Consider the following 27,779-nt stretch of genomic DNA (forward strand, 5'->3'; position numbering starts at 1 on the left):
TTACCCTCTTGATTTGAATGTAAACATAAAATGATTGCCTCTTTTGGGAGGCTCCTTGACAGTTGATGAGGGATGAGCAATGAATGCTGGGAGGCTCCTCAAAACTCAAAGCGACAGAAAAAATGCTGCTTGCTTCTGGTTTTAATATTAGTCGACATGCCCCCCCCCCCCCCCCCCGCATTGTCCCACCATAAGGCCACTGCCTCTGATCTTGAGTCTGTGCTGGAGATTGTAGTAAAACAGTCCAGGGGAGGGGAGGGGGTTCCAAGCTCTCCCCCTTCCTCTGGAACGGCTGCTTCTCTCTCCCCTCCGTCCTCACTCCCTGCAGACACAAATCCAAGGCAGGAGAGAGGCCTGTCTGAACGGGAAGCATGGCTTCAGTTGCTTTTAGTCACCATCCGAGCCGGAATCTTCTTCTTGGTCCGAGAGATCGGGAACCGGGAATCGGAGAATGGCAGCTACTCCTGTCAGCTGGCTGAGCTCTAGAGGAGAGAGGGGAAGAGGAGGAGAGGGAGTGGGGGGAAAGGAGAGGGAGTGAGGGGAAGAGGAGGGGGGAGAGAGGGGAAGAGGAGGGGGAGAGAGGGGGAAGAGGAGGGGGAGAGAGGGGAAGAGGAGGGGGAGGAGAGGGGGGAGAGAGGGGGAGAGAGGGGGAGAGGAGGGGGAGAGGAGGGGGAGAGAGGGGGGAGAGGAGGGGGAGAGAGGGACGAGAGACAGAAGTGGGGGAGGGGAAGAGAGAGGTGGGGAGATTAGAGGGGGAAGAGAAGGTGCAGAGGGGATTGGGGATGAACGGGAAGGGTGGAGAATTAGGAGAGGCAGAGCTCAGTGGGGAGGGAGATTTGGGGAGATCATGGAAGGGGGAAGGGTTGGCAGCAGGGAGAGAGAGGTTTAGGAAAGAATGAGGGAGAGGAGACACGCATTCATATTAGTGTTCTGTCCCATCAAGACTCTGAGTCAGGACCCCTTCTCGGGAACACCCCCCACCCCCCCCACCGCCTCCTGCAGCTCCACCCATTCAGGCAGGTGAGCTGGTATTGGGGATAAAGTCCTAGGATCCAGAAGGGGGCCTACTCCACAGACTGGCCAAGAGCTGGTGGGGAGGGAGCACAGGAAGATCCCATCAAGCTGGGGAGGGGTAGGAAGGCAGGTGTGTGCATACAGAGGTTAGATATACTCACGTTCTCCGGAGACGTGGAGACTGGAAAACATCCTGTGGTGGCCGGAATGTGGAGGAGTAAGGATGTAGGAGAGAAAGGGGGAGGGGGAAGATGGGGGAAGGGGGAAGGAGGGAAAGGGAGTGGGTAGAGGAAGGGAGGGTGGGTGTGAGATGGGAGAGAAAAGGAGACAAAAGGAGAGGGGGAGGAAAGGGGAGTGGGTAAAGGAAGGGGAGAAAGATGAGAGGGAGGGGAGGGAGGGAGGAGAGGAAGGGGGAAAGAGGGAAAGGAAGTGGGTAGAGGAAGGAGGGATGGGTGTGAGAGAGGGAAGGAGGGGGAGTAGGGGGAGGATGGGGAAGGGAAGGGAGTGGGTAGAGGAAAGGGAGATTGGTGTGAAGGGGGAGGGGAAGGAGAAGAAAAGGAAGGAGGGGAAGAACAAGGAGGGAGGGGGAGGGGGGGAGGAGTGAAGGGGAGGAGGGAGTGAGGAGGAGAGGGAGGTGAGAGAGGAGGGGGTGAGAGAGGAGGAGAGGGAAGAGGAGATGGAGGAGGAAGAGATGGACAGGAAGGGAAGACGAGGTGAGGAGAGGTGGAAGGAGAGATAAGGGAGGGAGAGGAGGGGAGAGGTAGAGGGATGAGGACAGAGAGGGAGGAACAAAAGGTTAGAGTGAGTGTCTCTCCCTGGTGACCTCCCACCACCCCACCCTCACCCTGGTCCATCCCTCCCCCTCCCTCTCCTACCCTCATATTCCCTCGACCTCCATCCCTCCCTCCGAACAATCTCTGCCTTAACTGACGGGATAGAACCCAATGGGACCGCCTCTCCCTGGACAAGGAGGAGATGAAGAGCTTGGTAACTTGTGCAGCCACTTTCAAGGAGATAGGGACTTGTACAGAGGATCCTTGAGGTCCATCAACACTGTCCTACCACTAATTAGGGTCACACAGCAGAGAACCAGGTCCTTTGGCCTAACTGGTCCATGCCGACCAAAATTTCCTTCCAAGCTGGTCCTATTTGTCCATATTTGGCCAAATCCCTCTACACCTTTCCAATCCACGTATTGTCCAAGTTTCTCTTAAATGTTGTTACTGAACTATCCTCTCTGGCAGCTCATTCCACCATCTGAATGAAAAGGTCTCTCAAGTTCCTGTAAGTGTCTCTCCTCTCACCTTAGACCTGCACCCTCTAATTCTTGATCCCCCAGCCCAGGGAAAAAGACTGTGTACATTCACTCTACCTATGCCCCTCATGACTTTATACACCTCTATAATGTTACCCCTCTCAGCCTGCCCAACCTTTCTGTATAACTCAAGTCCCAGCAGCATCCTCATAAATCTCCCTTGCACTCTTTCCAGCTTAATGTCTTCTTTCCTACACCAGGGTGACCAAAACTAAACATAACACTCCCAAGTCAGGGACACAAGAGATTCTGCAGATGCTGGAACTCATGAGTAACACACACAAAATGCTGAGGGGTAAAGATAGGGGTAAATCCAAGCAGGCCTTTTCTGCTGAGGTTGGGCAAGTCTAATACTAGATGTCATAGGTTAGAGGTGAAAGGTGAAATATGTAAGAGGAATTGGTGGGGGGAACTTGTCACTCAGGGTGGTGAGAGGGTGGAATGAGCTGCCAGTGGAAGTGGTGTATGCGGGTTCGATTGCAACATTTAAGAAGTTTGGATAAGTACACGGATGGGAGGGATATGGAGGGTTATGGTCCAGGCCGGGTTGATGGGACTAAGCAGAATTACAATTCAGCGTAGACTAGACGGGCCAAAGGGCCTGTTTCTGTGCTGTAGGGCTCTATGACTCTTGGTGGATACAGTCCAGTTCATCACAGGCAAAGTCCTCTCCACCACTGAATATCTCTACAAGCAGCCCAGCCACAAGAAAGCAGCATCCTTCATCAAGGACCCCCCACCCTCCAGACGCCTTCGGTCCCACACCACCAGCTTCAGGAACTGTTACAACCATCAGTCCCCTGAACTGGCATGGACAACTTCACTCACCTCTACCCTGAACTGATTCTACAACCCACAGACTCACTTTTCACCTCATGTTCTCAGTTTTGCTTTATTATGCACAGTTTGTCTCATTTTGCATATTTGTTTGTCGGTTTTTGGCTGTTTATGTATTTCTTTTTTCCCTGTAAATGTCTAAAGGTAAATAAATCTCAATGTATATGGTAAAAGGCATGTATTTTGCTCATAAATTTACTTCGAACTTGAACTTTAAAACACCAGTGAATACAAGGCCAGTGGATGATCTGACCAGCAGCAGGGTCACAGGGACACGTCCCACCTCTGCCGGGATCCGACTGCCCCAGCCTCCCCTGCCCCGACCTAGGCTTCCCTCACCTTATAGTTCCCCCGTTATCACGCACGCTGTCCACCAGTTTGACATAGCGACTTCGCTGTGCGATGTCTTGGCTCCTGTTGAAGGGGAAGAAAGAGGAAGAGTAGCCTTCATGTTTCTGGCCTCAGTTCCCTCCTGAGGCATGTGCTCTCACATTTCCCATCTCAATATCCCCTGGGTCAGACTCACACCGGGATCACTGTGCACGGTTCCTGTCTCTGTATCTCCTGGGTCAGACTCACACCAGGAGCTCCATGCACGTTTCCCATCTCAGTATCCCCTGGGTCAGACTCACACCAGGATCACCACGCACGTTTCCCATCTCAGTATCCCCTGGGTCAGACCCACACCAGGATCACCACGCACATTTCCCATCTCTGCATCCCCTGGGTCGGACCCACACCGGGATTACCGTGCATGGTTCCTGTCTCTGTACCTCCTGGGTCAGACCCACACCAGGATCACTAGGTATGGTTCCTGTCTCAGTATCCCCTGGGTCAGACCCAGACCAGGATCATTGTGCACAGTTCCCATCTCTGCATCCCCTGGGTCAGACCCACACCGGGATCACCAGGTACGGTTCCTGTATCTGTATCTCCTGGGTCAGACTCACACCAGGAGCTCCACACATGGTTCCCATCTCTGCATCCCCTGGGTCGGACCCACACCAGGATCACCAGGTACGGTTCCTGTCTCTGTATCTCCTGGGTCAGACCCACACCGGGATCACCGTGCACAGTTCCTGTCTCTGGATAAGCCTGGGTCAGACCACACCAGGATCAGCAGGTATGGTTCCTGTCTCTGTATCCCCTAGCTCAGACCCACACTGGGATCACTGTGCACGGTTCCCGTCCCTGTATCTCCTGGGTCAGACCCACTGCAGGATCACCAGCATGGCTCCGGTACTAGAACATCAAAGAACAGAGGAACAGAGAGACCTCGGTATACAAGGATATGACACACACAGTGAATGATGGGGATTACTGAGGGACAGAGAGACCTTGGTATACAAGAGTTAGGCACACCCTGAGTGGTGGAGAGTAACGAGGGACAGAGGGAGTTCAGTGCATGAGGGTGGAACACATCGTGAATGGCGAAGAGTGTTGAGGGACAGAGGGTAGGACATACACCATGAATGGGACGGAGGGACCTCAGTGTACACAAGCGGGGGAGAGGGCAGGGAGGGTAAGGCGGGGTTGGTGGGTTAGTGAAGAGTATTCTAATTAGAGTTGCCAGGAATCTGGATTCATTCCAAATCTGGGAATCAAGAGGGAGGGATGGGAGACAGTTGGAGCCCAGGCACAGAAAATTCCCTGGCAGGGAGACAGAAATGGGAAGAGGGATCAAAGAAAGAACTCATCTAGGCCCAACAAGCACAACTCGACAGTGGTTAGCTGGGTTAGCTCAGCAGATTGGGACACGGGAAGGAGGGAGTGTTTGAGACAGAGAAAGGGACGGAGAGAGACGGAGTGATGGAGGGAGAGATGGAGTGAGTGAGAGGTGGAGGGGAGGAGAGAGGGAGTGCATCAGGGTGGGAAAGGGAGACTCAGAGAGACAGTGGTGTGACAGGATTTAAAGAGGGTTTAAAGAGGGAGGGATGGTGGGAATTAGATTGTGGAGGGCTTGGAGAGGGGGAAGAGGAGGGAGGGTGGGATGGATGGGAGGGAGGAGAAAGACCTCACCTTCCACAACTCCTCCCTCCTCTCCTGGGACCAGCCGCCTCCTTCAGTCACTTGTGGAATTCTGCTGTGCGCTCACCCCAGGTCTGCTGAAGGAGGAGGGGTGCAGGCGGCATGGTGAGAGAAGTTCCTTTTCCCTCTCGTGGAAGGCCAGGAGTGATCTGGGCAAATTACGCTCACCCACCCCAGCCCCGCCACTGAGAGGGGAACGGGAGTGAGAGGTGAACTGACCTGAAGAGATTGTCAGAAATGAGGAGGGTTTCCACAGCCAGGGCTTCATTTGCCTTCTCCACTTCCTTCACCCTGGGGAGGGGTCAGAATTCAAGCATTAATGCCATGGAAACAGGTCCTTCTGCCAACTCCTGAGCCCTGTGCCTTCCCGAGCTGCTCCCTCTGCTGTATTTAGCCCACCTTTCCCATCCGTGCATGTTTTGTGTCTTTTAGTTGTAGCCGCCTCTCCACTTCTCCGGCGGCTCATTCCATATCGTCACTGCCTCCTACGTGGGAAAAGCCTGCATTTTTCCACCTTTCTCCACACACCTTAAACCTGTGTCCTCTAGTTTTAAAATCCCCTCCCCTGGGGGAGAGAGACCATGACTACCCACCTTCTCTACACCCCTCATGGCTTTATAAACCTCTGTGAGGTCACCCCCTCAGCCTCCCCCACTCCAGGGAAAACAATCCCAGGCTGTCCAGTCTCTCCTTGTAACTCAAGCCCTCCAGTCCCAGGAACATCCTTGTGAACCTTTCCTGCACCTTCTCCAGCTTAATCATACCCTTCCTATAGCTGAGTGACCAGAACCACTCACAATACTCCCAAGTGGCCTCACTAACAGCTGAAATGGGACATCTACACAGTGCCCCAACTAATGAAGGTCAACGTGCTAAATCCCTTTTTCACCTGTCCACTTGCGACTCCATTTTCAAGGAACCATGTGACTGTAGCCCTTCAGCCCGTGATGTTGTACCAACTTTTTAACTCACTCCAAGATCAATTTAACCCTTTCCTTCACTTCCCTTTCTAAGAGTTTCTTAAACGTCCCTAACGTGTCTGTCTCTGCCACCATCCCCAGGAGTGCCGTCCACTCACCCACCACGTTCTGTGTCCAAAACCTAGCTCCAACATCCCTCCTGTACTTTCCTCCTATCACCTTAACAGTATTTCCTTTGGTATTGGCCAGTTGGGCGGAGGTTTGGAGATACGTCTCTACAGAAGAAGGTGTAAGGCGCTCCTTCCCTCTGCTAGCCTGCATGCAGGATGTAGCACCAGCTTAGTCTCTCATCATGGTCACGTGAAGTCATACGAGCAGCTGGTGCACATCACAAGTCCTGGCTATCACGCAGACAATCTCTCAAGAGTATTGAAAATGACTGGGGTCACCCATCTTGCAAAGACATTGCCCAGAAGAAGGCAATGGCAAACCACTTCTGCTGAAAAATTTGCCAAGAACAATCACGGTCTTGGAAACACCAGGACCATCCATTTTATTTAAATGGAAAGATTCCAACCCACCTACCACATTTCAATGGTTTTCCCCAAACGATTGCATGTTTAAATTTGGAAAAGATTAGGAGCAGTACTATGGACCCCTCGGTTAAATCTGAAGAAACTTGGAAGCCATTTATTCAATATTTTCATATGATGCAAGTTGACCCTTTCTGAATCCTTTTTTCAGTAATTTTTTTTATGTATAGAGGAGCGGAGTTAACGACAAATTATAATTTTAACCGATGAAATATGGCAGCCCAGTCTTTGTTTTTTTAGGTTAGTTTGTTTTAGTTTGGGGTTCTTTTTCTCTTTTTTTTATAATTATCTTTCTCATGGTTAATTACTGAGAGATTGGGAGGTTAGACTCCATTTGCTACTCGGAATATGTGTCTCTACATGTTAACCGTTATTAACGTACTCCTGATCTCTATGTACCAGTATCAATATTGTTAATTGGAAACTTAATAAAAAGTTTGAAGAAGGAAACACCATGACTGCCCACGTCATACTGCATGGCACATAATGAATGACTGATTGGCCATTATTGATCTGAGAAAAAGCCCCGTCCACACTATCTATGCCTCTGATCATCTCAAACACCATGCTCCAAGGAGATAAGCCCTAGCTCGCTCAACCTTTCCTGAAAAACCATGCTCTCTAATCTAGGCAACATCCTGGTAAATCTCCTCTGCACCCTCTCTAAAACTTCCACATCCTTCCTGTAACAAGGTGACCAGAATTGAACATAATACTCCAAGTGTGGTCTAACCAGGGATTTATCGAGCTGCAACATTACCTCAATCTGACTGATGAAGGCCAATACACTTCCTAACCACAGCAACTCTGAGGGATTCATGGATGTGAACCCAAAGATCCCCCTGTTCCTTCACACTACTAAGAATCCCGTAAATACCCCTGGACTTTGTTTTCAAGTTCAACCTTCCTAGGTGAATCACTTCACACTTCTCCAGGTCCAACTCCATCCTCCACTTCTGAGTCCAGTTGTGTCCAGCCAATGCCCCATTGTAACCTACAAAGACCTTCCACAATATCCACAGCACCACGGTTTTAGTTTTGTGACTTTTGTCACCCTTCACCACAGCACCAATTACCAAAATTAACATCTGCACCAACAGTAAATCCTGGTTAGTGAGATCACACCGTCCCATCGCACACTCCTGGGTCAGACACAGAGTAAAGCTCCCTCCACACCATCCCATCACACACTCCCGGGTCAGACACAGAGTGAAGCTCCCTCCACACCATCCCATCACACACTCCTGGGGTCAGACACAGAGTGAAGCTCCCTCCCCACACCATCCCATCACACACTCCCGGGGTCAGACACAGAGTGAAGCTCCCTCCACACCATCCCATCACACACTCCCGGGTCAGACACAGAGTGAAGCTCCCTCCACACCGTCCCATCACACACTCCCGGGTCAGACACAGAGTGAAGCTCCCTCCACACTGTCCCATCACACACTCCCAGGGTCAGACACAGAGTGAAGCTCCCTCCACACTGTCCCATCACACATTCCCTGGGGTCAGACACAGAGTGAAGCTCCCTCCACACCATCCCGTCACACACTCCCAGGATCAGTCACAGAGGGAAGCTCCCTCGTCACCATCCTATTACATACCCACAGGGAGAGACACACAGAGTGAAGTTCCCTTACACCATCCCATAACATACGCCCTGGGGTCAGACACAAAGGGAAGCTTCCTCCTCACTGTTGCTCACTGTCCCATCACACACTCCCTGGGGTCAATCACAGAGTGAAGGTGCCTCCATACTGTCCAATCATACATTCCCAAGGTTAGACAGAATAAAGCTTCCACCACAGAGTGTTAGCGAAGGGTTAATGATCCTCCCATGATAATGAAGCAGCTGGGCAGAAATCCCCTGGTTCTTTCCCAGCATCTGGGAGGTTGCAAACTTCTGAAAACACCTGGGCTTCTGACTCTGTGCTGAGACACGCCCAGCGAGGCTGTGATTCAGGCAGAGAGGGAATGAGAGAGGATCGAATAGGAAAGGGAGTGGGGGGGGGGATGGAGAGGGAGAGAGGATGGGAGAGAGGGGAGGGGAGAGGGGGGAGAGAAGGGGGAGGGAGAGGGAGGGGGAGGGGGGGGAGAAGGGGGAGGGGGAGGAGGGGAGAGGGGGAGGGGGGAGGAGGGGAGAGGGGGAGGGGAGAGGGGGAGGGGAGAGGGGGAGGGGAGAGGGGGAGGGGAGGGGGAGGGGAGAGGGGGAGGGGAGAGGGGGAGGGGAGAGGGGGAGGGGAGAGGGGGAGAAGAGGGAGGGGGAGGGGGGAGAGGGAGGGAGGGGGATGGGGAGAGGGAGGGAGGGGGAGAGGGAGAGGGAGGGAGGGGGAGAGGGAGGGGGAGTTGAGGTGGAGGGGAGTGAGGTAGGGAGGGGATGTGAGAGGGGAGGAGGGAGTGAGGGGCTGGAGGGAAGGAGGGCAGGAGAGAGCAGGGGAGGGGAGAGAGAAAGAGAGGGGGAGGGGAGAGGGGCAAGTATCGGAGGGGGAGGAGCAGAGGGTGGAGGGAGCTCCTGCCTCACACTCTCGATCTTTATCCCCCTCCCTCTTCCCCTTCTCTCCCCTCCTTCTCCATTGTCTCTCGCCCACCCACAGAATCCTCTTCCTCACCCCACGGACTCCTCTCGCCCACACCTACCCGTAGAAGGCTCGGTCTGGCTCTTGTTTCAGCATCTTGTAGAAATCTTCCAGTGCTTTCACCTCCCCAGCTGCCTGTTATGGGTGGGGGAGCAGAGGGGCAGGTTAAGTCTGTTACAGAGGATATAGATGCAAGTGGGGCTGGGGGTATGGGAAAGGGAAACCAAGGTGGGTATCTACTTCAATTCCCCACCCCATCTATTCCCCTTCGTAAACTCCACCCTCCCTACCTGTCCTTCTCACTGCCTCCAATTCTCCCTAAACCACTCTACCCCTCCCTCCCTTTCATTCTCTACTCTTCCCTACTTTGCCCCCTTCTGTTCCACTGCAATCACTCTCCTTTTCCCCCTCCCTCCTTCTTCCCCACTTTCTCCCCTACTCTCCCCTCCTCAATCCCACCCTTTTAACAGGCTTCTTCCTTCTCCCTTCACTCCTCCTCCTCCTAACCTCTCCCCTCCCCCCACTACCACTCCACTGTTGTCTCCTCCCTCCTTCTACCCCCTTCTCCCTCTCCTTCCTCCTCTGCTCCCTATCCTTTCTGCACACCGTCTCTCAGAAACGATGATCACATGATCCCTCCTTTCACTCTCACTTCCTCTGATTCCGAGGGGATGGAGTCATCAGGTAGTGAGGGAGAAATGTAGGGGAGGGGCCAGGTAAGGCAGGGAGTGATGGAAATGGGGAGGTAACGGGACACGGAGATGGGGATATGTTTCAGGGTGGGTGGAATTCATAGGGATGGGGAGGGGTCAGAGACGGGGAGGTGTGTAGGGGAAGGAGGGTGTCAGAGACGGGGAGGGGTCAGAGACAGGGAGGTGTGTAGGGGAAGGAGGGTGTCAGAGACGGGGAGGTCTGTAGAGGAGGGTGTCAGAGATGGGGAGATGTGTAGGGGAAGGAGGGTGTCAGAGATGGGGAGGTGTGTAGGGGAAGGAGGGTGTCAGAGATGGGGAGGTGTGTTGGGGAAGGAGGGTGTCAGAGACGGGGAGGTGTGTAGGGGAAGGAGGGTGTCAGAGACGGGGAGATGTGTAGGGGAAGTAGGGTGTCAGAGACAGGGAGGTGTGTTGGGGAAGGAGGGTATCAGAGACGGGGAGGTGTGTAGAGGAGGGTGTCAGAGGCGGGAAGGTCTGTAGGGGAAGGAGGGTGTCAGAGACGGGGAGGTGTGTAGGGGAAGGAGGGTGTCAGAGACGGGGAGGTGTGTAGGGGAAGGAGGGTGTCAGAGACGGGGAGGTCTGTAGAGGAGGGTGTCAGAGACGGGGAGGTCTGTAGGTGAAGGAGGGTGTCAGAGACGGGGAGGTATGTTGGGGAAGGAGGGTGTCAGAGACGGGGAGGTGTGTAGGGGAAGGAGGGTGTCAGAGACGGGGAGGTGTGTAGGGGAAGGAGGGTGTCAGAGACGGGGAGGTGTGTAGGGGAAGGAGGGTGTCAGAGACGGGGAGGTGTGTTGGGGAAGGAGGGTGTCAGAGACGGGGAGGTCTGTAGAGGGTGTCAGGGACGGGGAGGTCTGTAGAGGGTGTCAGGGACGGGGAGGTCTGTAGAGGAAGGAGGGTGTCAGAGACGGGGAGGTGTGTAGAGGGTGTCAGAGACGGGGAGGTGTGTAGGGGAAGGAGGGTGTCAGAGACGGGGAGGTCTGTAGAGGAGGGTGTCAGGGACGGGGAGGTCTGTAGAGGAAGGAGGGTGTCAGAGATGGGGAGGTCTGTAGAGGAGGGTGTCAGAGACGGGGAGGTCTGTAGAGGAGGGTGTCAGAGACGGGGAGATGTGTAGGGGGAGGAGGGTGTCAGAGACGGGGAGGTCTGTAGGGGAAGGAGGGTGTCAGAGACGGGGAGGTGTGTGGGGAAGGAGGGTGTCAGAGACGGGGAGGTGTGTAGGGGAAGGAGGGTGTCAGAGATGGGGAGGTCTGTAGAGGAGGGTGTCAGGGACGGGGAGGTCTGTAGAGGAAGGAGGGTGTCAGAGATGGGGAGGTCTGTAGAGGAAGAAGGGTGACAGAGACGGGGAGGTGTGTAGGGGAAGGAGGGTGTCAGAGATGGGGAGGTGTGTAGGGGAAGGAGGGTGTCAGAGATGGGAAGGGTGTCAGAGACGGGGAGGTGTGTAGGGGAAGAAGGGTGTCAGAGATGGGGAGGTGTGTAGGGGAACGAGGGTGTCAGAGATGGGAAGGGTGTCAGAGACGGGGAGGTGTGTAGGGTGAGGAGGGTGTCAGAGACGGGGAGGTGTGTAGGGGAACGAGGGTGTCAGAGATGGGAAGGGTGTCAGAGACGGGGAGGTGTGTTGGGGAAGGAGGGTGACAGAGACGGGGAGGTGTGTGGGGAAGGAGGGTGTCAGAGACGGGGAGGTGTGTGGGGAAGGAGGGTGTCAGAGACGGGGAGGTGTGTTGGGGAAGGAGGGTGTCAGAGACGGGGAGGTGTGTTGGGGAAGGAGGGTGACAGAGACGGGGAGGTGTGTAGGGGAAGGAGGGTGTCAGAGACGGGGAGGTGTGTAGGGGAAGGTGTCAGAGACGGGGAGGTGTGTAGGGGAAAGAGGGTGTCAGAGACAGGGAGATGTGTAGGGGAAGGAGGGTGTCAGAGATGGGGAGGTCTGTAGAGGAGGGTGAGAGAGACGGGGAGGTGTGTAGGGGAAGGAGGGTGTCAGAGATGGGGAGGTCTGTAGAGGAGGGTGTCAGAGACGGGGAGGTGTGTAGGGGAAGGAGGGTGTCAGAGATGGGGAGGTCTGTAGAGGAGGGTGAGAGAGACGGGGAGGTGTGTAGGGGAAGGAGGGTGTCAGAGGCAGCGAGGTGTGTAGGGGAAGGAGGGTGTCAGAGACGGGGAGATGTGTTGGGGAAGGAGGGTGTCAGAGACGGGGAGGTCTGTAGAGGAGGGTGTCAGAGACAGGGAGGTCTGTAGGGGAAGGAGGGTGTCAGAGACGGGGAGGTGTGTGGGGAAGGAGGGTGTCAGAGACGGGGAGGTGTGTAGGGGAAGGAGGGTGTCAGAGACGGGGAGGTCTGTAGGTGAAGGAGGGTGTCAGAGACGGGGAGATGTGTAGGTGAAGGAGGGTGTCAGAGACGGGGAGGTCTGTAGAGGAGGGTGTCAGAGACGGGGAGGTGTGTAGGGGAAGGAGGGTGTCAGAGATGGGAAGGGTGTCAGAGACGGGGAGGTGTGTTGGGGAAGGAGGGTGTCAGAGACGGGGAGGTGTGTAGGGGAAGGAGGGTGTCAGAGACGGGGAGGTCTGTAGAGGAGGGTGTCAGAGACGGGGAGGTCTGTAGGTGAAGGAGGGTGTCAGAGACGGGGAGATGTGTAGGTGAAGGAGGGTGTCAGAGACGGGGAGGTCTGTAGAGGAGGGTGTCAGAGACGGGGAGGTCTGTAGGTGAAGGAGGGTGTCAGAGACGGGGAGGTGTGTGGGGAAGGAGGGTGTCAGAGACGGGGAGGTCTGCAGGTGAAGGAGGGTGTCAGAGACGGGGAGGTGTGTAGGGGAAAGAGTGTGTCAGAGATGGGGAGGTCTGTAGAGGAGGGTGTCAGAGACGGGGAGGTGTGTTGGGGAAGGAGGGTGTCAGACGGGGAGGTGTGTAGGGGAAGGAGGGTGTCAGAGATGGGGAGGTCTGTAGAGGAGGGTGAGAGAGACGGGGAGGTGTGTAGGGGAAGGAGGGTGTCAGAGGCAGCGAGGTGTGTAGGGGAAGGAGGGTGTCAGAGACGGGGAGATGTGTTGGGGAAGGAGGGTGTCAGAGACGGGGAGGTCTGTAGAGGAGGGTGTCAGAGACAGGGAGGTCTGTAGGGGAAGGAGGGTGTCAGAGACGGGGAGGTGTGTGGGGAAGGAGGGTGTCAGAGACGGGGAGGTGTGTAGGGGAAGGAGGGTGTCAGAGACGGGGAGGTCTGTAGGTGAAGGAGGGTGTCAGAGACGGGGAGATGTGTAGGTGAAGGAGGGTGTCAGAGACGGGGAGGTCTGTAGAGGAGGGTGTCAGAGACGGGGAGGTGTGTAGGGGAAGGAGGGTGTCAGAGATGGGAAGGGTGTCAGAGACGGGGAGGTGTGTTGGGGAAGGAGGGTGTCAGAGACGGGGAGGTGTGTAGGGGAAGGAGGGTGTCAGAGACGGGGAGGTCTGTAGAGGAGGGTGTCAGAGACGGGGAGGTCTGTAGGTGAAGGAGGGTGTCAGAGACGGGGAGATGTGTAGGTGAAGGAGGGTGTCAGAGACGGGGAGGTCTGTAGAGGAGGGTGTCAGAGACGGGGAGGTCTGTAGGTGAAGGAGGGTGTCAGAGACGGGGAGGTGTGTGGGGAAGGAGGGTGTCAGAGACGGGGAGGTCTGTAGGTGAAGGAGGGTGTCAGAGACGGGGAGGTGTGTAGGTGAAGGAGGGTGTCAGAGACGGGGAGGTGTGTTGGTGAAGGAGGGTGTCAGAGACGGGGAGGTCTGTAGAGGAGGGTGTCAGAGACGGGGAGGTCTGTAGGTGAAGGAGGGTGTCAGAGAAGGGGAGGTGTGTTGGTGAAGGAGGGTGTCAGAGACGGGGAGGTGTGTGGGGAAGGAGGGTGTCAGAGACGGGGAGGTCTGCAGGTGAAGGAGGGTGTCAGAGACGGGGAGGTGTGTAGGGGAAAGAGTGTGTCAGAGATGGGGAGGTCTGTAGAGGAGGGTGTCAGAGACGGGGAGGTCTGTAGGTGAAGGAGGGTGTCAGAGACGGGGAGGTATGTTGGGGAAGGAGGGTGTCAGAGACGGGGAGGTGTGTAGGGGAAGGAGGGTGTCAGAGACGGGGAGGTGTGTAGGGGAAGGAGGGTGTCAGAGACGGGGAGGTGTGTAGGGGAAGTAGGGTGTCAGAGACGGGGAGGTGTGTTGGGGAAGGAGGGTGTCAGAGACGGGGAGGTCTGTAGAGGGTGTCAGGGACGGGGAGGTCTGTAGAGGAAGGAGGGTGTCAGAGACGGGGAGGTGTGTAGAGGGTGTCAGAGACGGGGAGGTGTGTAGGGGAAGGAGGGTGTCAGAGACGGGGAGGTCTGTAGAGGAGGGTGTCAGGGACGGGGAGGTCTGTAGAGGAAGGAGGGTGTCAGAGATGGGGAGGTCTGTAGAGGAGGGTGTCAGAGACGGGGAGGTCTGTAGAGGAGGGTGTCAGAGACGGGGAGATGTGTAGGGGGAGGAGGGTGTCAGAGACGGGGAGGTCTGTAGGGGAAGGAGGGTGTCAGAGACGGGGAGGTGTGTGGGGAAGGAGGGTGTCAGAGACGGGGAGGTGTGTAGGGGAAGGAGGGTGTCAGAGATGGGGAGGTCTGTAGAGGAGGGTGTCAGGGACGGGGAGGTCTGTAGAGGAAGGAGGGTGTCAGAGATGGGGAGGTCTGTAGAGGAAGAAGGGTGACAGAGACGGGGAGGTGTGTAGGGGAAGGAGGGTGTCAGAGATGGGGAGGTGTGTAGGGGAAGGAGGGTGTCAGAGATGGGAAGGGTGTCAGAGACGGGGAGGTGTGTAGGGGAAGAAGGGTGTCAGAGATGGGGAGGTGTGTAGGGGAACGAGGGTGTCAGAGATGGGAAGGGTGTCAGAGACGGGGAGGTGTGTAGGGTGAGGAGGGTGTCAGAGACGGGGAGGTGTGTAGGGGAACGAGGGTGTCAGAGATGGGAAGGGTGTCAGAGACGGGGAGGTGTGTTGGGGAAGGAGGGTGACAGAGACGGGGAGGTGTGTGGGGAAGGAGGGTGTCAGAGACGGGGAGGTGTGTGGGGAAGGAGGGTGTCAGAGACGGGGAGGTGTGTAGGGGAAGGTGTCAGAGACGGGGAGGTGTGTAGGGGAAAGAGGGTGTCAGAGACAGGGAGATGTGTAGGGGAAGGAGGGTGTCAGAGATGGGGAGGTCTGTAGAGGAGGGTGAGAGAGACGGGGAGGTGTGTAGGGGAAGGAGGGTGTCAGAGATGGGGAGGTCTGTAGAGGAGGGTGTCAGAGACGGGGAGGTGTGTAGGGGAAGGAGGGTGTCAGAGATGGGGAGGTGTGTGGGGAAGGAGGGTGTCAGAGGCAGCGAGGTGTGTAGGGGAAGGAGGGTGTCAGAGACGGGGAGATGTGTTGGGGAAGGAGGGTGTCAGAGACGGGGAGGTCTGTAGAGGAGGGTGTCAGAGACAGGGAGGTCTGTAGGGGAAGGAGGGTGTCAGAGACGGGGAGGTGTGTGGGGAAGGAGGGTGTCAGAGACGGGGAGGTGTGTAGGGGAAGGAGGGTGTCAGAGACGGGGAGGTCTGTAGGTGAAGGAGGGTGTCAGAGACGGGGAGATGTGTAGGTGAAGGAGGGTGTCAGAGACGGGGAGGTCTGTAGAGGAGGGTGTCAGAGACGGGGAGGTGTGTAGGGGAAGGAGGGTGTCAGAGATGGGAAGGGTGTCAGAGACGGGGAGGTGTGTTGGGGAAGGAGGGTGTCAGAGACGGGGAGGTGTGTAGGGGAAGGAGGGTGTCAGAGACGGGGAGGTCTGTAGAGGAGGGTGTCAGAGACGGGGAGGTCTGTAGGTGAAGGAGGGTGTCAGAGACGGGGAGATGTGTAGGTGAAGGAGGGTGTCAGAGACGGGGAGGTCTGTAGAGGAGGGTGTCAGAGACGGGGAGGTCTGTAGGTGAAGGAGGGTGTCAGAGACGGGGAGGTGTGTGGGGAAGGAGGGTGTCAGAGACGGGGAGGTCTGCAGGTGAAGGAGGGTGTCAGAGACGGGGAGGTGTGTAGGGGAAAGAGTGTGTCAGAGATGGGGAGGTCTGTAGAGGAGGGTGTCAGAGACGGGGAGGTGTGTTGGGGAAGGAGGGTGTCAGACGGGGAGGTGTGTAGGGGAAGGAGTGTGTCAGAGATGGGAAGGGTGACAGAGACGGGGAGGTGTGTAGGGGAAGGAGGGTGTCAGAGATGGGGAGGTGTGTAGGGGAAGGAGGGTGTCAGAGATGGGAAGGGTGTCAGAGACGGGGAGGTGTGTAGGGGAAGAAGGGTGTCAGAGATGGGGAGGTGTGTAGGGGAACGAGGGTGTCAGAGATGGGAAGGGTGTCAGAGACGGGGAGCTGTGTAGGGGAAGGAGGGTGTCAGAGGCGGGGAGGTCTGTAGGGGAAGGAGGGTGTCAGAGACGGGGAGGGTGTCAGAGACGGGGAGGTGTGTAGGGGAAGAAGGGTGTCAGAGATGGGGAGGTGTGTAGGGGAAGGAGGGTGTCAGAGATGGGAAGGGTGTCAGAGACGGGGAGGTGTGTTGGGGAAGGAGGGTGTCAGAGACGGGGAGGTGTGTAGGGGAAGGAGGGTGTCAGAGACGGGGAGGTCTGTAGAGGAGGGTGTCAGAGACGGGGAGGTCTGTAGGTGAAGGAGGGTGTCAGAGACGGGGAGATGTGTAGGTGAAGGAGGGTGTCAGAGACGGGGAGGTCTGTAGAGGAGGGTGTCAGAGACGGGGAGGTCTGTAGGTGAAGGAGGGTGTCAGAGACGGGGAGGTGTGTGGGGAAGGAGGGTGTCAGAGACGGGGAGGTCTGCAGGTGAAGGAGGGTGTCAGAGACGGGGAGGTGTGTAGGGGAAAGAGTGTGTCAGAGATGGGGAGGTCTGTAGAGGAGGGTGTCAGAGACGGGGAGGTGTGTTGGGGAAGGAGGGTGTCAGACGGGGAGGTGTGTAGGGGAAGGAGTGTGTCAGAGATGGGAAGGGTGACAGAGACGGGGAGGTGTGTAGGGGAAGGAGGGTGTCAGAGATGGGGAGGTGTGTAGGGGAAGGAGGGTGTCAGAGATGGGAAGGGTGTCAGAGACGGGGAGGTGTGTAGGGGAAGAAGGGTGTCAGAGATGGGGAGGTGTGTAGGGGAACGAGGGTGTCAGAGATGGGAAGGGTGTCAGAGACGGGGAGCTGTGTAGGGGAAGGAGGGTGTCAGAGGCGGGGAGGTCTGTAGGGGAAGGAGGGTGTCAGAGACGGGGAGGTGTGTTGGGGAAGGAGGGTGTCAGAGACGGGGAGGTGTGTTGGGGAAGGAGGGTGTCAGAGATGGGGAGGTGTGTAGGGGAAGGAGGGTGTCAGAGACAGGGAGATGTGTAGGGGAAGGAGGGTGTCAGAGACGGGGAGGTCTGTAGAGGAGGGTGTCAGAGACGGGGAGGTCTGTAGGTGAAGGAGGGTGTCAGAGACGGGGAGGTGTGTGGGGAAGGAGGGTGTCAGAGACGGGGAGGTGTGTAGGGGAAAGAGTGTGTCAGAGATGGGGAGGTCTGTAGAGGAGGGTGTCAGCGATGGGAAGGGTGACAGAGACGGGGAGTGTGTAGGGGAAGGAGGGTGTCAGAGATGGGGAGGTGTGTAGGGGAAGGAGGGTGTCAGAGATGGGAAGGGTGTCAGAGACGGGGAGGTGTGTAGGGGAAGAAGGGTGTCAGAGATGGGGAGGTGTGTAGGGGAACGAGGGTGTCAGAGATGGGAAGGGTGTCAGAGACGGGGAGGTGTGTAGAGTAGGGTGGTGTTCATGGCAGTGGGGGAGGGAGGGTTCACAACGTCAGGGACAGGATGACAGAGATCAAGCCCCACACCTCACCTTCGTGTTGGCCAGTCGTCCTGTCACGTTGGGGTCACAGAGTACCTCTGAGAAACAGAGTAGGAAGGATGTGAGGCACTGGTTGAAATCTTTCGGCTCCCCCACACGCCACCCAAAGATTAGCTGCCCTCTCCTCTCCCCCCACCCCCATCCCCACTCCTGTCTGCACAGACCATCCTACCAAGGGGAGTCAGCTCCTTTTGTTCCCATCCGCACATCGGACACTATTTGGATCTTCCCAACATTTATCGCCCATCCCTAGTCACCCCCTTGGGAAGGCATGGTAATTGCCAGCATTTATCGCTCATCCCTAATCATCCCCTCTTGAAGGTGCGAAATTGTCTATGTTCATGCTCATGCAGGTTGTGGGGTGTATGGGGACCCTGCATGAGGTGCTGGCCAGGAGAGGCACGAGGTTTGGGTGAGTGACCGCAGTGTGTTTGACCGATGGAGGGAGGTGGGTAGGAAGCCTATCAAGTGGGCAACTGAACGACACCGAGCTTCCCGAGAGTTGTTGGACCCAAGGGAGTGTTCTATCACACTCGTAACGTGTAGATGGGGGAGAGGTAATGTGGCGGATGTCGAGTGCATGGACTAACCCCAATCAGGAGACTCACCTTTGAGGGCATACTTGTGCCCAGAGGAGGAGTGAACCTGTAAGAACTTGGAGCGGTTGTCGAGGATGAGCCGGATATCAGACTTCACTGCCTGGTCAAACATGTAATTGCAGAAGTGTTCTTTGACGAAACCAGGGCTGGCTATCAGCACACACTTCACCACTGAGGTATGGGGGAGAGAGGGAACAGCGTGTCAGAGTCTGGGGAGGGAGAGAGAGGGGAACAGAGAGAAAAGGAGTGGGGTGAGAGAGGGGAACAGAGAGAAAAGGAGTGGGGTGAGAGAGGGGAAAAGCTGGGGAGAAAGAGGGGAGAGGCAGGGGTGAGAGCAGGGGAAGGGATAGAGGTATGGGGAGAGGGGTGAGAGATGGACAGAAAGGGGAGAAAGGGAGGAGAATAAGGAAAGGAGGAATGGGACAGAAGAGAGAAGATATAGGACACAGGGAGAGGTGGGAGATGGGGAAAGAGAGGGCTAGAGAGAGAAGGCTGGGGAGAGGAAATGGGTAGGGAAGGGTGGAGAGGGGTGGAGGAGAGAAGGGTAGGGAGAGAGTGAGGAGGGGAGAGAGAGGGGAGTGGGGAGAAGTGAGAGAGGAGAGTGGGGAGAAGGGAGAGAGAGGGTGGGGGAGAGGGGGAGGAGAAGAGAGGGGAAGGAGAGGGGGACGAGGAGAGGGGAATAGGGGTTGAGATGGAAATAGGGGAGGGGAGTGTGATAGAAGGGAGGGTGGCGAGAGGAGAACGGGGGTGGGGGGAGAGGACACTCACCATCGAAGTTGATGTGTCGAATGATCCCCTGCATGACGGACTCGTAGAACCTCTCCAGGGCCTAGAACAGAGTGTGGTCAGCAGGTCAGTGAGTGAATGTCCACTCCTCAAGCCCACCATGACCAGGTATCAGACACCGTCTTCTCCCTTCCCCTCTCCTTTCCCAGTCCAGGCATTGAACACACTGCCCTCTCCCCACCTCAGCTCAGGGGCTGGACATTGGACACACCTTCCTCTCCCCCCTTGGGACCCAGCGTCGGATTCACCGTCCTCTCGCCACCTCCACTCCGGAACCAGGTGTAAGACACACTGTCCTCTTCCCAACTCCTTTGGGACGAGACATCGGACATACCTTCCTCTCCCTGTCTGGGACTGGGCATTGGACATACCATCCTCTCCCACCCCTCTGGCATCAGGTGCTGGACACACCGTCCTCTCCCCCCTGCTGGGACTGGAGGTCAGACACCGTTCTCCCCCACCTTGTCGTGCTGAGAACAGCTGCCTTTCCGTTTCCTGGGGATCGTGCTCTCCACCTTGGCCCTCAGCACCGTCATACAGGACGTCACCAAGCAGATGTGAGCCAGACCCTCCTGCATCACCACAGCCGCCACATCTGCACTTTGCGCTGGGTCACATGCCTGTTCTGCAGCCAATGAGAAGAGAGGAGACAGGTGAGAACATGTTGCCCAGGCAGCTCCCTCACCCCAGTGTTGCCTCTCTTAATATCCTGGACGCTCGGCATGGGACATCCCAATTTGTCAAACACCTTCCCCTGCCGCCTTCCTGAAATTCCGAGAACAGAGCTGTGGGAAGTTCCCCTACTGAGGTTGTCCTAAGGTTAGAAGTTCGAGGAGATCTGGTTTGTCACTGAACACAAGCAAACTTCTACAGATACACTGTTGGAGTGCCCTGACTGGTTGCATCACGGTCTGGTACGGAAATCTGAATGCGCAGGAGCTTTAGAAGCTGCAGACAGTAGCGGTCTCAGCCCATTACATCATGACCACATCCCTCCCAACCATCGGTAGTATCTTCAGGAGGCACTGCTTCAAAAAGGCAACATCTACCATCAAAGATCTCCAACATTTGGGCCTTCTCATCTCCCTACAGCTCCCACTAGGCAGGAGGTACAGAAGCCTTAAGTTTCACACCACCAGGTTCAGGAACAGCAACTTCCCTTCAACCAACAGGGTCTTGACCCTAACACTAATCCCTAATCACAACCCTGATCACCACCCCAGTAAAACAACACTATCACGTGCTATCGTGGACTTTGTCTTTGATCTGTGTTCTTTGTGTAGAAAATAAAAGTTTATGAGACGATTGAGAAGTGCAGATAAAGTAGATGTCTGGTATCTCTTTCTCAGGGTTGAAATGTCTAATAATTGAGAGCATCCATTTAAAGTGTGAAGGGGATAAGTTCAAAGGAGGTGCTTGGAGAACTTTTTTTTAAAACACAGAGAGTGGCAAGTACCTGGAACGAGCTTCAAGGGTGGTGGAAACAGATACCACAGATGCACATGGACACCTAGATAAAATTTGGCAGGTCCTCTTTGACCCTTACCGATTTTCAAATCGGTGCACTGCAGAAAGCCGGAGCTTTCTGCCGAAAGAAACGGCAGAGGGTGGTGGACACAGCTCAGCAGATCATGGAATACAGCCTCCCCTCCATGGACCCTATCTACACTTCCCACTGCCTCGGTAAAGCAGTCAGCAGAATCAATGACTCCACCCAGTCCAGATATTCTCCTTTCTCCCTCCCACTGGGCAGAAGATAAAAATGCCTGAAAGCACAACCCAGCATGCTTAAGGATAGCTTCTACCACTGGGCAAGAGATTCAAAAGACTTAAGTCGCACACTGCCAGGTTCAGGAACAGTTATTACCCTACAACCATCAGGATCTTGAACCAGTGTGGATAACTTCACTCAGCTCTACTCCACAACCTATAGACTCCAAGGGATTCACCTTCAAAGACTCTGTGGCTCATTCTCAATATTATTCATTTACTTTTTACTATTTTCACGATTTGTCTTCTTTTGCACATTGATTGTTTTTCACTCTTTGTTATGCACAGTTTTTCACAAGTTCTATTGTTTTTCTTTACGTGCCTGCAAAAAAATGAATCTCAAGGTGGTATATAAGACCATAGGACATAGAAGCAGAATCAGGCCTTCAGCCCATCGAGTCAGCTCCACCATTTCCCTATCAACCCCATTCTGCTGCCTTCTCCCCATAACCTTCAAAGCCCTGACTAATCAAGAACCTATCAACCCCTGCCTTCAATATACCCAGTGATCTGGCTTCCACAGTGCCTGCGGCAAGGAGTTCCACAGATCCACCACCATCTGGCTAAAGAAATTCCTCATCATCTCCATTCTAAATGGACGTCCCTCTTCTCTGCGGCTGTGCCCTCTGGTCCTAGACTCCCAGTGCAGGAAACATCCTCTCTACATCCACTCTATCTACGCCTTCCTCATTCTTCTGAATTCCAGTGAGTATGGTGGCATAAACATTAATAATAAATTTAAATTTACTTTCATTTTTACCCCGCAGTTATAGTTTATTTAATGATCTGCTAGTTACGATAAGATGGGACTTTTCACTTCACAATCTACCTCATTGTGGTCCTTGCACCTTATTGTCCGCCTGTACTGTGCTCCCTCTCTGCAACTGTTCAATAGTTTTCCATTTTATTACCTCGATTTGTATGGACATTGTGGAGGGAGAAGGGGTTAGCTTAATGAGGCATTTAATTAGTTCAGCCCAATAGGATACGCAAATTAATTTATATATAATTTATATTCTTCTTCTGAATGTTGTTATCTTGGAATTGGAATTGACCCTATTTATATTTGTCACATGCACCAAGAGACAGTGCAAAACTTGTGTCCATACAGATCTGTTCACTAAAGTAGAACCATAATGATACAGAATAAATTGAACAGCTACAGAGAAAGTGAGGTGCAGGTAAACAATAAGTTCAAGTAAATTTATTATCAAAGTACATATGTGTCACCCGAGATTCATTTTCTTATGGGAAAACTCAATAAATCTATGGAATAATAACCATATGAAAGACCACACCAACTTGAGTGTCCAAACAGTGTGCAAAAGACAACAAGCTGTGTAGATACAAAAAAAGAAACAATAAGAAGAAGAAATAAGAAATTAAAATCGAGAACATGAGATGAGAGTCCTTGAAAGTGAGTCTGTAGGTTGTGGGAACATTTCAATGATGGGGCAAGTGAAGCTGAGTGAAGTTATCCCCTTTGGTTCAAGAGCCTAATGGTTGAGGGGTAATAACTATTGCTGAACCTGGCGGTGTGAGTCCTGAGGCTCCTGTAACTTCTTCCTGATGGCAGCAGCAAGAAGAGAGCAGGTCCTGGGTGGTGAGGGTCCCTGATGATGGATGCTGCTTTTCTGCGACAGTATTTTATGTAGATGTGTCCAATGATGGGGGTGGGGGGGGGGGGCTTTACCCATGATGGACTGGACTGTATCCACTACTTTTTGTAAGATTTTTCCATTCAAGGGTATTGGTATTTCCATATCAGGCTGTGATGCAGCCAATCAATATACTCTCCACTACTCATCCACAAAAGTTTGCCAAAGTTGTAGATGACATGCTGAATCTTTGCAATCTCTTAAGGAAGTAGAGGTTCTGCCATGCTTTCTCATAATTACTCTTATATGCTGGGCCCAGGACAGTTCCTCCAAAATAATAACACTGAGGAATTTAAAGTTGCTGACTCTCTCCGCCTCCGATGAAGGCTGGCTCATGGACCCCTGGTTTCCTTCTCTTGAAGTCAATAATCAGCTCCTTGGTCTTGCTGACACTGAGTAAGAGGTTGTTGTTGTGACACCACTCAGCCAGATTTTCAGTCTCCTTCCTATATGCTGATTCATCACCACCTTTGATTCGGTCTACAACACTGGTGTCATCAGCAAACTTGAATATAGTGCTGGAGCTGTGCTGAGCCAGACAGTCACAAGTTTAAAGCGAACAGAGCAGAGGGCTAAGCACAGAGCCTTACGGTACACCTGTGCTGATGAGGTCGTGGAGGAGATATTGTTGCCAAACTGAACTGACTGGATTCTGCAAGTGAGGAAATCCAGAATCCAATTGCACAAGGAGCTATTGAGTCCAAGGTCTGGAAGCTTATTGAATAATTTTGAGGGGATGATGGTATTGAATGCTGAGCTGCAGTCGATAACAGCATCCTGATGTATGCATCTTTTTTGTCCAGATGTTCTAGTTGGGTGAAGAACAAATGAGATGGCCTCTGCTGTGGACCTGTTGCTCGACAGGGAAATTGGAGCAGACCGAAGTCGTTTTTCAGGCAGGAGTTGAAATGTTTCATTACCAACCTCTCAAAACGTTTCATCACTGTGGATGTAAGTGAAGTTCTTCTTGGGCACCAGTGTAACTGAAGCCTGCTCGAAGCAGGTGGGGACCTCAAACCACCAAAGCGAGAGGTTAAAGATCTCAGTGAACACTCCAGTCAGCAGATTAGCACAGGTCTTGAGTACTTGGCCGGGTATCCCACCTGGGCTGGATGCTTCCCGTGGTTTCACCCTCCTGAATCCTGAGACTGAAATCATAGGATTATTGGGGGCTGAGGGACCTTGTGATGGTTCATGCATGTTTTGACAGTCAAAGCGAGCATAGAAGGCATTGAGCTCATCTGGAAGCGAAGCCCAGCTCTCACCTATATCACTTGATTTAACCTTATAAGAGATTATAGTACTCAAGCCCTGGCACATCTGTCGAGCATCCTTCGTTGATTCAGGTTTAGTCTGGAATCGCCACTTTGCCCTTGAGATGGCTTTCCGAAGATCATACCTGGACCTCTTGTAACTTTCTTGGTCATCTTACTCAAACGTCTCTGATCTGACCCTCAGCAGACTGCGCATCTCATAGTTCATCCAGGGCTTCTGATTGGGGTAGATCCTGAATGATATTGTGGGGGCACACTCATCTACAACTGTCCATTACAACCATGGTGCATTCATTCAGATCCACAGGTCAGTCCCTCAACACGGCCCTGTCTGCTGACTTGAAACAATCCTGTAGTTGCTCCTTTGCCTCTCATGACCACCCCTTCCTTGTCCTGATCTCTGGAGCCTTGCTCTGCCTATATGTAGGTAGGAGGACAGCCAAGTGATCCGATTTACTGAAATGCGGTCTGGGCACGGAAAGGTAGCATTCTGTATATTAGTATAACAGTGCTATAGATTATATGTTGATGGTGATCGGGCAGGAAACTGGCTGACTATGTCCCTGATTATGATTTGAAATGGACTGTTTATTGCTTGGAGTTGCATCATGCACTTGATTATAGTCAGCCACTGGTGGTATGTCAACAGCAGTCAGGAGGAGAACTCCCTCGGTAAATAGATTAGGCAGCATTTGACCGTTGGGTGTTCAAGGTTGGGGGAACACTAGTTCGAAAAAACCACCACAACAGAGCACACGCCTCCACCTTTTACCTTTTCTGAATCAGCATTTCAGTCCATGTGGAAAATCGACAAGCCTTCCAGTTTGATCGCTGAACCTGGTGTGCGAGCAGACAGCCAAGTCTCACTCAGACACAGTATACAACAGTCCCTCATTTCCCTCTTGCCGTCAGGTCCTCAGTTTTGTTCTCCAGCGACTGCGTATTTGCTGAGATGCTGGATAGAGGGGGCCTCATTCCTCCGGATTTCAGCCAGGTTCAGAGTCCTTCCCCTCCTCCCCCCCCACCAGCCACGGCGGCGAACCTGTGTCCATTTAAAAGTGCTGGACTTGTCCGGTCTGCCGAGACCTTCATGAAATCTGTAGATCGTTAAGTTGATTCTAAAGTACGTTGCTTAGACGCGGGTTGCAGGGACAGTAATTCAGAAGAGGTATATATTGAGGAGTATATAGACATATTGTCCACAACCCACAGAACGTCGCTGTGGTTCACCGGCACCAGTATAACAGCCATGATGAGGTCAAATGTCGTGTCAGACCAGGGAACCATCCAATGGACTTCTAACAGCAGGGCAGAAGCTACCTTCAACCTGCTGGTAGTGCTTTCAAGTTTCTGTACCCTCTCCCCGATGGGAGGGGGGAGAAGAGAGACTGTCTGGGGTGAATGGGGTCTTCGATAAAGCTGACTGCTTTATGCTTTTTTTTAATCACCAAGACCAAGGAGATGGTGGTGGACTTTAGGAGATCTAGGCCCCATATGGAGCCAGTGATCATTAATGGAGAACGTGTGGAGCAGGTTAAGACCTACAAGTATCTGGGAGTACAGTTAGACGAGAAGCTTGACTGGACTGCCAACACAGATGCCTTGTGCAGGAAGGCACAGAGTCGACTGTACTTCCTAAGAAGGTTGGCGTCATTCAATCTCTGTAGTGAGATGCTGAAGATGTTCTATAGGTCAGTTGTGGAGAGCGCCCTCTTCTTTGTGGTGGCGTGTTGGGGAGGAAGCATTGAGAAGAGGGACGCCTCACGTCTTAATAAGCTGGTAAGGAAGGCGGGCTCTGTCGTGGGCAAAGTACTGGAGAGTTTAACATCGGTAGCTGAGCGAAGGGCGCTGAGTAGGCTACGGTCAATTATGGATAACTCTGAACATCCTCTACATAGCACCATCCAGAGACAGAGAAGCAGTTTCAGCGACAGGTTACTATCGATGCAATGCTCCTCAGACAGGATGAAGAGGTCAATACTCCCCAATGCCATTAGGCTTTACAATTCTACCGCCAGGACTTAAGAACTTTTTAAAAGCTATTATTAATGCTTTTTGAGACGGTGATTTAGATGCATATCATATTTTTTTACTGAGTTAAGTATTGTATGTAATTAGTTTTGCTACAACAAGTGTATGGGACATTGGAAAAAAAGTTGAATTTCCCCATGGGGATGAATAAAGTATCTATCTATCTATCTATCTTTACTGAGAAGTGGAGACAGAGCCTGACGCTCTGTGATTGTGATGCCGTGGAAAGTAAGTTTCTCACGGCACCTGTGCAGACACAGACACGTGAAAATGACAGTAAACTCCACTTTGCTTTCCAACACCCCATACAGTCGAAACTTTAACGTGCACACTCAGGCCCCAGCGTACCTTGCAACTCAGGGGAAAAAAAGTCCACAGTTCCCCAGTGTCCCAGAGCAAGAGAAACACGCGGTAGTGGAATGTCCCCAAAGGAGAAAGAAGGGGGGGGTGTGAAGCAGAGAGTGAGAGGGGATGAAGGGGAGGAAGAAAGAGAGGGGGTAGGGTGAGCAAGAGGGAGAGGTGGGGGAGGAGCATGACAGAGGGGTGTGAACTATAGAGAGAGGGAGGGAGGGTCGGGATGATCAGGAGACAGAGTGGCAGAGAGGGAGTGAGTGGAGTGGATGAGATAGAGTGTGAAATGAGAAAGAAAGTATGGTGGAGCAAGAGAGAGGAGGCACAGATTAGAGAGAGGGGGTGCGTGAGAGAGGGGTGTGCAAGGGAGTTGAGGGGGAGAGGGGAGAAAGGGAGTGGCAGTGTCGGGAGATGGCGCAAGGGAGGGGGGAGTGTGGAAGGGGGAGCGAGGGAGTGGGAGGGAGGTGGAGAAGAGATAGCACTGGGTCTGTCTCAGGGTTCAAAGAGTAAGTGAAGGCACTGGCATTGCCAAACTGCCAGTGGGAATGACCGCAGGAACCCCCATCCCCAGCAGCCTCACAACTGACTCACCAATCCGGTCCAAAACCACACTGTCCCACTGCTTCTTGGCCAGTGTGAACTTCCGGTTCATCTCCAGCTCGATGGTGTGGTAGGCACCCATCTGTGTGTGGGTGGGGTACGGGTGGGAGAGGAAGGGGAAGGATAACACTTATTCAAATCAGCTGCGACTCAGGAGATCTGTTAATCTATATACGGTGCCTATAAAAAGTTTTCACCTCGCCCCCACCCCCACCCCCAGAAGTTTTCATATTTTCTTGTTTAACAACATTGAATCACTGTGGATTTAATTTGGCTTTTTTTTGACACTGATCAACAGAAAAAGACTCTTCTGTGTCAAAGTGAAATCAGATCTTTACAAAGTGATCTAAATTAATTAAAAATATAAAACACAAAATAATTGAATGCTTAACTATTCACCCCCTTAATATGATACCCAAATCATCACTGGTGCAGCCAATTGGTTTTAGAAGTCACATGATTAGTTAAATTAGTTAATTAGTTCACCTGTGTGCAATCAGGGTGTTTCAATTGATTATAATAAAAATATAATTGTATCTGGAAGGTTCAACTGTTGGTGAGACTATCCTGGCAAAAACTACACTGCAAAGACAAAGCAACTCCACAAAAAGGTTATTGAAAAGCACAAGTCAGGAGATGGATGCAAGAAAATTTCCAGGTCACTGAATATCCTTTGCAGTTAAGTCAATCATCAAGAAATGGAAAGAATATGGCACTGCTGTAAATCTGCCTCAAGCAGGCTGTCCTCAAAAACAGTGACTGTGCAAGAGGGGGACCAGTGAGGGAGGACACAGAGGCCTATGACAACTCTGGAGGAGTTACAATCTTCAGAAGCTGAGATGGGAGAGACTGTGCATACAACAACTGTTGCCCGGGTGCTTCACCAGTTGCAGCTTTATGGGACAGTGGCAAAGAGAGAGCCGTTGTTGAAAAAAAAACTCTCATGAAATCTCGGC

The 27,779-nt window shown here is 53.3% G+C and overlaps 1 protein-coding gene across 1 annotated transcript in view; it reads right to left on the reverse strand.

Annotated features, from left to right (window-relative positions):
• Positions 1-172: 172 nt before the first annotated feature.
• pelo (pelota mRNA surveillance and ribosome rescue factor) overlaps positions 173-27,779 on the reverse strand; it is a 32,587-nt gene continuing 4,980 nt past the window's right edge. Inside the window, exons 4-13 of the mRNA XM_073034130.1 lie at positions 26,815-26,905; positions 19,601-19,764; positions 19,122-19,182; positions 18,363-18,524; positions 17,746-17,792; positions 9,348-9,421; positions 5,414-5,485; positions 3,506-3,580; positions 1,176-1,207; positions 173-482 (exon numbers count right to left, since the gene is read on the reverse strand). Coding sequence (XP_072890231.1) covers positions 388-482; positions 1,176-1,207; positions 3,506-3,580; positions 5,414-5,485; positions 9,348-9,421; positions 17,746-17,792; positions 18,363-18,524; positions 19,122-19,182; positions 19,601-19,764; positions 26,815-26,905 — 873 coding nt within the window. The 3' untranslated portion in view covers positions 173-387. The remainder of the gene's footprint in view (positions 483-1,175; positions 1,208-3,505; positions 3,581-5,413; positions 5,486-9,347; positions 9,422-17,745; positions 17,793-18,362; positions 18,525-19,121; positions 19,183-19,600; positions 19,765-26,814; positions 26,906-27,779) is intronic.

This window comes from Hemitrygon akajei, chromosome 31 (genome assembly GCF_048418815.1).
Source record: "Hemitrygon akajei chromosome 31, sHemAka1.3, whole genome shotgun sequence".
NCBI lineage: Eukaryota > Metazoa > Chordata > Chondrichthyes > Myliobatiformes > Dasyatidae > Hemitrygon > Hemitrygon akajei.